Raw genomic sequence first — 10,100 nt, 5'->3', positions numbered from 1 at the left:
TGATGGCACGTCACGTGATCCCAGGCCCCGCCTTGGATCAGCGACCTTCCATCGCGGCTATCCCGATGGTCTTCCTTCCTGCGGCCTGCATAACAAAAGGAAGCAACTCCTTGTTACCTTGTAACATCTTGGCTGCAGCCATTCCGAGCCATCGCGCCTATTTTGTCGAGACCTGTGCTTCTTATCAGCGTTGATCGGTGTCTGGCCGGTGCCAGTACAGAAAAAGAAATTCTTCCGTCCGTCTTGTGTACTTGCGGTGTGGGATGACGCTGTATGATCGCCAATGATGTGGGCGTGTCTCTTGTGATGGAGGACCACTTCAGCGCGCTATTTCCAATGCAGTCTTTGCAGCTAGAACCTGTGGTTATGACCTTTTTCGGCTAGCGCATGAGTTCGCCAGATTCGCTTCGCTCTACTCCACCGTATCAGTCTGCCTTTTGTCCCTGTAGCGTGTGAGTCAGGCTTTCCCAAGTACTGCAACAAAACAAAAAGTTTTTGGAGGATTGTTGGAATGGAACGTACTTCCGTTAGCTGATACTGCGACACTCGACGTTATCAGCGTGATACATGACATCAATCAGAAAATTCTGGTATCACTATCAGGCAGTATGCGGGTGAGCGCACGATAGAGGATGTTCGTTCGCTTGTTCATTGCCATCAAAGCACCCACAATCGCAACACCCACAAGGTGCTCTGAGAAGTTGTCTTGACAATTGCGCTAGATCACGAACATCGTTAGCTTGGTCATTGCTTCCCTGCGTTGGTGTGGTCAAGCCTATCCCACCCACCTCCCCGTGCAGCTAAAGCCGATTGCGGGGTTATATGACAGGACGCGTAAGCGGACCGTGTCCGCTGTTTAGCTAGAGCTGATCCTGGGTAGGGGGAGTGGGACCAGCCCCCCACCTGCCACTAACGCTCGCTTCCAGTCCGTGACTGAGTGTGTCGCACAGCGTTGTTGGCAACAAGGTTCCCGACAGCGCTTGGCCTACGACAGCTGGTCTTGGCGCAATGTCGATGCTGTCACGTGATCTTGCGCGTGAACCGATGATCACTAACTTCTGACGAGGGCGTGGTTGGCCCTCAATCTCGTGTCCCCCCGTCAAGGAGAGAACAACTTGTGGTATTTGTAATGTACTACATCCTTTTCCCTTACCTGCGATAGACTCCCTTCCTTCTTAATACGCATTTCCTGCGCTCCTTACTTTCACATGCTACCTAATTTATCATCTTAAGGTCAGTTATTGTAAGCCTACGACAACATCACATGACTGCTCTGCAGGCATGACTAATGCGTCCGTTTACTCAAGAGCTCAGACCACATACTTGTACATACACACAACAACAATACACTCATACATGAGACAATATATCATTATTACCCCCTGCTTACGAATGCAGCAAATGAATCAAGAGGTTGTCGCCTTCATGCAACGTTATCAATGGGCGTTTGCTGCGGGTGTGCCAATAGGAAAGCTGACAGTTTTCTTCGAACGCAAAGCAGTAGGCAAGTTGTAGGCGCATTGTGCGGGCCGAGTACTTGGTGGCTCCACTTACCATAAGTTGTAGGGCCGTATCGTACGTATTGCGAGTCACATCTTCCGCGCTAAGCTGTATCCGACTGTTTGCGAATATGAGCTGTCGCAATACCCACATCGGATTAGCGTCGCTAATCGTGATTGGGAACTTCCCACTGCGTTAGTGCTGTACAGAGTAGTATGCCTCACGCTGTGCATGATACAATGTGTTCTCCCAATCCTCCTAACACAAACAATGGCGGCCCATCCATCGTGCTGCACAGCACATTGACGACTTTCACATGACTACGATTCCGGAAGTTACCTTGACCCATCTACTAGGGTGGTGCAGCACGCTTCGCGTATTGGTGAATGTGAATACGACGCATATACTAGTGCTGACGCTGGATCTGAAGCCTAAACGCCTGACCGGTAGCTACATATACTCGAAAACGCTGTTGACAGTGCATGCGCGACTCTGAACAGCATACATAGGCCAACCTATCCTTTTCTGCACCACGTGGTACACACACGGGATTCATTGTCACCTGATATTGCGCACCAGCTCATTTGGAGCAAAAGCTGTTTACCCGTACGCAGACACGACTCTACGCATAAAGGGACTAAGAACCTTTCGTAGCCCGCGCATGAACCAAGTTTGCAATGGTGTTCCCCGCTAGCGCCTTGCCTTCTACAGTCATCGTACGACAGTTATCTAGACAAGAGCTAATGCAACGACTAGGAGTACTACATCAGTAATTTTCTGTAAGATCTCATGTGCTACACTATTCGAAGTGTGAATTGCCTCAAGAGTCTGTTCTCTAACTACGACGCATAGAAGAAGACAAACTTGTATTACAGCTTACAGCTGGATGGGTACACCAGCCAATGCGTTGCGAGCCGAGCTTGCGAACCCCGAGTTCCGCAACCACACACTAGTCTACATCACAATCTATCCATCAGCCGATGGAAGCAGTACTCCGGACTTTCGGAGGATCAATCGTGCGCGTTGAGGTGATTCTTGTAAGTTAAAAAGGCACCAAAGATTCATCTTCGGGAGCATGGTGTGAGATGCAAAAATCTGATGTTCGCAGCTTCCGATAGCGGATGTCATGTTACAACATGATATAGTCAACAGGATCATTTACTTAATCAATTTCACATTCGCCGATCATCTTTCAAAGTTACGGCCTATAGAGATTGCCGGGGTTCGTGGGGACAAAGATCGATCATCATTTCTCTAACACTTAGCTTTTTTGAACGGGCTCTAAGAGTGACTCACAAAGATAGAGAGAACCAGAATCTAGATAATAAAGGAAATAGAAACGTAGTTATCAAGTAGTAATGTCTGACGGGATACTGGATGCACAGAATTGAGGTTGTTATGGGTACATGTTTTAGGTAGACTAGAGACGAACGGCTACCGGGGCTCGGCAGCGGACGATATGTCTGTATACCCCGGGACGTAGGGTCGCTTGGCATTGGTACCCGGTGTAGACCTGGTCATGACAGTTGTCTGTGTTGGACCATAGCTTGCTTGGATTTACTGAGCGTAATCAGAAAGCGGGGTATGCATTCCTGCATAAAGCACGCTATATCTGCATAATTTTGATGCAGCAGGTGACGATTCTAGTTCTGTGCTCTTTATCTATATCTATGCAGGTTGCGATACGGGCATGCATGTGGTTGTTCCGAACCAATATGATCCACATTCACAACACTAGCCCTATCCAAGAGTGATGGCAACGCTTCTACACGCCGAGCAAGATCCACCAACCAGTGCACCTAGCTCACAAGGAATAGTATTCGCCGGCAACTAGAGGCGAGCGGGGCATCACTCCAAGGGAATCCACGCTATCTGTAGGGTTTGCAAGCTTTCCGTCCTACCGGTGCAGAATGACGTGCCATTGCGCTGTCGCATGAGCTCACATGCCTTAGTGCCAATGAAGCATAACGGATATCGTATAAATTCAAGCTCTCTTCTGAGCCTGCCATGAAAAACGAACTCCAATGTGCTGTCGAGGTTCTGATCGCACTGTACCAAGATGGATACACACTTCAACACCACGTCCGTTGGCGGGCTTGTGAGCTCAACACTTCTCGAGAAGATCGACAAACTTTTCGCCTGCAATGCCGGAGAGTATGTCGATCTACCCCAATTGGTAGTTGTAGGAGACCAGTCCAGTGGTAAGAGTTCAGTGCTCGAAGGGCTCACGGGTTTGCCCTTCCCTCGAGATAGTGGGCTATGTACTCGCTTCGCAACACAAATCACGTTCCGCCGATCAAGCGAAGAAAACATAGTCGCATCCATCATACCGGCCAAAAGCAGCTCCCAAGAAAGACAAGAGAGACTCCGGGCATGGACCACAAACCCCATGCGATCACTTGATGCAGACTCATTCCGCAATATTATGGAGCAGGTACGTAGTGCGTCTCACGTCATTGCCAACACTTACAAGAAAGGTAACGGGTGCTATGGAAATTGCATCGAACATGGCGTCGAACCAGCGCACATTTTCCGAAGATGTTCTGCGCTTAGAAATATCTGGTCCGACGCAAGAACATTTCAGCGTCATAGATGTTCCTGGTATCTTTAAGCGAACAACACAAGGCATGACCACCAAGGACGATATCACCTTGGTTGACCAAATGGTACATGGCTACATGGCGAACCCGAGATCCGTTATGCTGATCGTCGTTCCTTGCAATGTTGACATTGCTACTCAAGAGATTCTCGAACGAGCGGAAGACCTCGATGCTGAAGGAATCCGTACCTTGGGTGTCTTGACGAAGCCCGATCTCATCGATCAGGGCAGCGAAGGTGCGGTTGTGGATTTGTTAGAGGAACGGAAGCACCGCTTGCGCTTGGGTTGGCATCTACTGCGAAACCCGGGGCAGTCTGACCTAAACGCTGGACGATGTCGACACACAATAGAGGCAGAATTTTTCACCAAGACAGCACCTTGGAAAAGTCTCAACAAAGACAAGTTGGGAGTGAAGACGCTTCGAATTCGGCTGCAGGAAATACTCGAAGACCATATCCGTCGCGAGTTTCCCAAAGTTAGTCCGAAATATTCAACTTAGGATCTCCACAACGCTGATGCTGTAGGTCCGGTCTGAACTGTCAAAAAAGCTGAAAACAGCTGAGAAGGATTTACGTCAATTGGGGCCGAAGCGCCAAACTCGCGAGGAACAATTTCAGTACGTAGTCGATGTTGCTATTCGATTCCAAAACCTTGTATCGGACGCACTACAAGCTGGATATAGTCGATCAGAGATATTCGGACGCGATCCCACTCTTCGGCTCGCCACCCAGGCAATCAATCGAGGGGAGGCCTTCGCTAAAGCTCTAGAAAGCCATGGCCATATGTATCGATTCCAACCACAGGGCACTTCGATCCAGAGCGGGATGTTGGGGCTTACCATGCAAGGCCCAGCTGACGTCGAGGTACGGGCGATCAAGAACCATCCGGACATCGAGGATCTCCTCTTTGACAATACCTCGGTACCAGCCCCTTCTGATGATGATATCATCGATTGGATCGATAAGCTGTACCACGGCTCCAGAGGTTTTGAACTTGGCACGTTCGATGCTACGATTCTGAGTGTAGTATTGAAGCAGCAAGCAGCAAATTGGGATTGCCTCGCACATGGATATATTAGCGATATAATTGCCATGGTGCATAATTTCATCATCGAAGTTTTGCAGCAAATCGCTCCCAGCGGTCGAGTCTCGGGCGGGATCAGGAGCTTGCTGTTGGACGACTTGACAAAGATGTATCGAGATGCGATCAACCACACACAGTTCCTCCTCGATATTGAGCTTCATGGGACGCCTGCTACATACAATCATTACTTTAACGACAATCTCCAGAAATGGTAGGTGATTTATACGTGAGCCCTGCGGCGCTAACAGTAACACTAGTCGCAATGAACGTGTACGTGCGGGTCTGGTTTCGAAAAGTATCACGGACTGCAAGCACGGAACGGTGGTACGTCTGGACGACATCGTTCAGAGCCATTCTTTGAGCAATGCTAGACACACCACTCTCGAGATTCATGACATACTGTGCTCTTACTACAAGGTCGCCAGAAAGCGGTTCGTTGATGCGGTACGTATGCAGGTCGCTGACTGCAAGCTTGTGACAGGAGACACAACGCCGTTGAATTTACTGTCCGCTCAATTCGTAGCCCGTCTTGGTCACGAGACATTGGAGGAAATCGCCGGAGAGGAGTTGCAGACAAAGCATGAACGCTCGAGACTTGAGAGGGAAATCGACTTACTGAGAAAGAGCAAGAAGATCGTTAGATGAACGCTTACGAAATGCATCATCAAAAGTATTCAATATCGACTCTAGCGGCCGTTCTGAACCTACACATCCCTCATCTTTGGGGCAGTTTCTGGAGGGTTCTATTCAACTGTGCTCGCCCACAATCAGACTGGCCATCAATCAACTTGAACTCAATCTGATTGGTTGCTTGATTGAGTTTGTGCCGCACGGTAGGGTGGGGGTATTGTAGATGGAAAGTCGGGAGAGAGTGTACGTGTTGTATTATGTGTAGCATCCTAGCTGAGCTTGTATCAAGGTCATCGCACGGCGTTATTAGTAACAATGTTCCCGACAGCGCTTGGCCTGGGACAAGGGGCAATGTCACATTGTCGAAGGCGAAGCACTATTGGGACGATGAACCCTATCATCTACAATTCCATGCGATGGCCTCCATGTAAACTGAGCTGGGTGCTACAAACAATATACTGATACACTCTCTTCGAAGTATCCATTGTACAACATCCGCACCTGACTGTGCGGCAAATGGAGTTGAATGAATCTCATGTCAGCTTGTTCTGTTGCGATGAGTGACGCTAACAACTGCTCAAGGTGTTGCGATTTGCATCTGTAGCAATCATCCAGCGCGTGCTGGCTTACCACAAGTACGCTGTGGTCATTATCCCGATGGAAGTAACCAAATGTGGAGGTGCACGTCTCCGTATTATCACAGTAAAGTCTCAGCCGTGCGAAACAAAGCTGGCCGTGCGATAAGTATGTACGAAAACGAACTCACGTTGCATGATAGGTTGGGATATACAAAAGTGTACAGCTTTCTGCATATAAGCGGTGAGGGGTAATGATTAGAGTCTGCTGCTTATCGTACGTATCCAATCATCGCATAGATGCGCTCTGTTATCAACAATGCGCCGATGCAAGGCTACTGCTTGCTTTTGCGATGATCAGTATGCAGATGTCTTACCGGACAGATGCACATCAACCATGCATGTAAAGAGTTGGCTGCAGGCTAAGAAGCAATGGTTCCGGATGTCGCACGCAACTGGTTCACAAGCGCAAGCATGATGGCGGAAGCTGACTTGTGCGTTTGGTGAGAGATGAATAGCGGGTGCTACGATCGGACTATGTGCCACAGAGACGGATCTAGTGACTAATAGCCTAATCCTGTCGATTGGACCTTGGAGATTCAGAACTCCTGTATACTAGACTTGGCCACAAGACTAGGACTTTTAGGATAATCATCGACTCACTTCTCCCTATAGATACACAAACAGCGCACCACCTGAGATTTTCGTTCATAATGGTTATCAAGCCATTCGATACCCGCATCGTCCATGAACTATGCTCAAAAGATCAACTAGACCTTCTTGACTCTGTAGATCGTCTTCGCTCTCAGGGGATCGATCATTATGTTTCGCTTCCACAAATCATTGTTTGTGGCGATCAATCTTCTGGCAAAAGCTCTGTTCTTGAAGCCATTTCTGGTGTATCTTTTCCGGTCAAGAGCAACTTGTGCACTCGTTTTCCAACTGAGTTAGTGCTACGAAAGACATCAAAAATCGGCGTCAGCGTCTCCATCGTCGCAGACCGCTCGCGCAGCGAACTAGAGCGTGAATCTCTCCAAAGCTTCTGCGAGACGCTCGATAGCTTTGCTGCACTTCCAAAGCTGATCGAAGATGCCAAGACAGCCATGGCCATTGGCAGTCTCGGTCGAGCCTTTTCCAAGGATCTCTTGCGTATTGAGATTTCTGGCCCTGATCGACCGCATCTCACAATCGTGGACTTGCCAGGTCTCATTCATTCAGAGACCAAGCAGCAATCTGCAGCTGATATCGATCTTGTGCAAGACGTCGTCCAGTCGTACATGAAAGAGCCCAGGAGCATTATTCTTGCGGTTGTGTCTGCGAAGAACGATTACGCCAACCAAATCGTGCTCAAGCTCGCCCGAGCTGCTGACAAAACTGGCACCCGCACCCTCGGGGTGATCACGAAACCTGATAGTCTGGTTCCAGGATCTGCCAGCGAAATCATGTACATATCGCTCGCCAAAAATCTCGATGTGGAATTTCGTCTTGGATGGCATGTTCTCAAGAATATGGATTCAGAAACCGGATCTTGGGATCTTTCTAAGCGTGATGAAGAAGAAAAGCATTTCTTTTCCAAGGGAGTGTGGCCCGCGCTGCCCGAGTCTATCCTTGGCATTGTATCATTAAGAGAGCGACTGAGCAAGCTCCTTCTTGTTCAGATTGCGGCAGAACTCCCCAGTCTTGTGGACGAGATTGAACTCAAGTCTGCCGCTTGTCGCGCTGTACTTCAAAAGCTAGGCCAGCCACGAGCTACTACCGACGAACAACGGCACTATCTAGTCACTCTAAGTCAATCATGCCAGACTCTCACGAAAGCCGCCGTCGACGGGACTTACAACGACGAGTTTTTTGGCGACGCTAAGACTGACGCTGGCTACCAGAAGCGCATTCGTGCTGTGGTGCAAAGCCTCAATCAGTTTTTTGCGGAAGAAATGACTCATGCAGGACACTACTTCTCCATCATCAACTCTTCTGACGAACGTCATTCAGTGAGACCAATAGCGATACCGAAGGAGAGAATCCTCAGCCGGCCCGAGTTTCTCAAGCGAATCGAGGATCTCATGAAACATACCCGTGGCCGAGAACTGCCTGGCACCTTCAGCCCCATGATAGTATCTGACCTCTTCTTCGAGCAGTCATCGGGATGGGAAGAGTTTGCTAGAGCTCATGTCGCAAAAGTCGTACTTGCGGCAAGGACCTTTCTCGGACACCTCACTTCCCATGTCGCGGACGCTTCCACATGCGGCGTGCTGTTTCGAACCTTAGTCGAACCAGCATTAGAGAGGATCTGCAAAGATGTGGAAAGTAAGACGACGGATCTGCTTGCTTCTCATCAGCGTGGGCATCCCATCACCTATAACCATCACTTCATAGAGACGCTTCAGCAGGCCCGAAAAGAGAGAAGTACTGCAGAACTCACACGCATCATCCAAGAAACCTTCAACATCAGCTCACTCGACCCAACTGGACAACGTCAGTCTAGAGAGATGGATTATCGTCCACTGTTAGATGCGCTCGTGACGCATAACAACCCTGATATGACTCAGCATGCGTGCTCCGAAGCGCTGGATTGTATGCAAGCTTACTATAAGGTACGTCGCACCCTGCAAGATTTCCGTGATCCTTTCTTCTCGTGAAGTAGCTATGCTGAGATACTTTCCGTTTCGCCAGATCGCCATGGAACGCTTCGTCGACGATGTTGCTGTCGAGGCTGTCGAGAAGGGTATCATCGCTAGACTGAACGATATTGTTTCGCCAGTCGAAGTCACTTCTCTGGCCTCTGATGTAGTGACAAGCATTGCAGGCGAGTCTGAAGAGAGCCGAGCGAAGCGGAAGCAATTGGAAAACCAGCTGGATGTATTGGTGCAGGGGCTGGAGACGTGTAACAGATTCATGATAAGAACTTTACAAGGTAAGCGCATAATCGTGTTCTCAACAGAACTTTGCAAGTATGATAATTGTAGACTAATGATTGGCTGTGTCTAGGTGCAACGAGCGCGGCCATCTTTGATAGTGGATCTGGGACTTTTCCGCCAGACGTGTCATTGAACTCTCCCTGCGGAGAATCGGGCGAAGTCATCACTAATGATGGGCTGGAGGAAGTTGAGGTATCTTCCGATACGGCTCACATCGAGGGGGATCTACCAACCGAGTCAGAAGCAGTACCAGACGAAGAATCTGAAGCTGTGGATATGGGTTATCCCAGTGATTCTTGCTGAGTCTTTACGTGGCCTGAAGGTCTTTCATGATTGAAGTCTGCAACTAAGAAGAAGGGAACGAAGATGTTTATCAATTCTCGTACTGTCCTACCTAGCCAGAAGAAAAACGAAATGATGCGTGTCAGTTATGCAGGGCCATGGCGGTATCAAAACGTGTCTGACTGCCAATGTATATCTCGATGCGAAGATTCTCATTCCTGGTTTCAGGTGTCGTGGCTTGTTCTCGTTCTGCCGGGTCCAGATTTCTGACGTCAGTCAACAGTGATAACGTGGTCTATAGCAACGAATTAGCGGTCCTTTGTAGCTTAGCTAGTCGTTCTCTCATACCAATTCACCTTGCTCAACCATCACTTTTGCTTCATGCGAATCTTTAATCTAACTAGTAAGCCTGTCTCAAAGAGAAACTGCAAGATCACGGGCCATGCTTTTCATGTTTCTTACACGTATCCGGAAGGAATTCCATCAAATGACTCGATGAAAACCACGAGCAGTGTT

General features: G+C 48.8%; 2 protein-coding genes across 2 annotated transcripts; both read left to right on the top strand.

Annotated features, from left to right (window-relative positions):
- Positions 1-3,925: 3,925 nt before the first annotated feature.
- On the top strand, positions 3,926-5,827 carry J4E82_011556 (uncharacterized protein; the record flags this gene model as incomplete). The annotated part of the gene is made up of 4 exons (XM_051737760.1): positions 3,926-3,934; positions 3,978-4,574; positions 4,624-5,393; positions 5,440-5,827. The coding sequence occupies 4 exons, from the start codon at positions 3,926-3,928 to the stop codon at positions 5,825-5,827; spliced, it is 1,764 nt and encodes a 587-aa protein (XP_051582482.1).
- Positions 5,828-6,740: 913 nt separating this feature from the next.
- J4E82_011555 (uncharacterized protein) lies at positions 6,741-9,605 on the top strand (the record flags this gene model as incomplete). The annotated part of the gene is made up of 4 exons (XM_051737759.1): positions 6,741-6,747; positions 7,063-8,978; positions 9,058-9,298; positions 9,373-9,605. The coding sequence occupies 4 exons, from the start codon at positions 6,741-6,743 to the stop codon at positions 9,603-9,605; spliced, it is 2,397 nt and encodes a 798-aa protein (XP_051582481.1).
- Between the last annotated feature and the right edge of the window lie 495 nt (positions 9,606-10,100).

This window comes from Alternaria postmessia (assembly GCF_024291825.1).
Source record: "Alternaria postmessia strain BMP 2775 chromosome Unknown scaffold_230, whole genome shotgun sequence".
NCBI lineage: Eukaryota > Fungi > Ascomycota > Dothideomycetes > Pleosporales > Pleosporaceae > Alternaria > Alternaria postmessia.
This window is presented reverse-complemented; position numbering and strand designations above follow the sequence as displayed.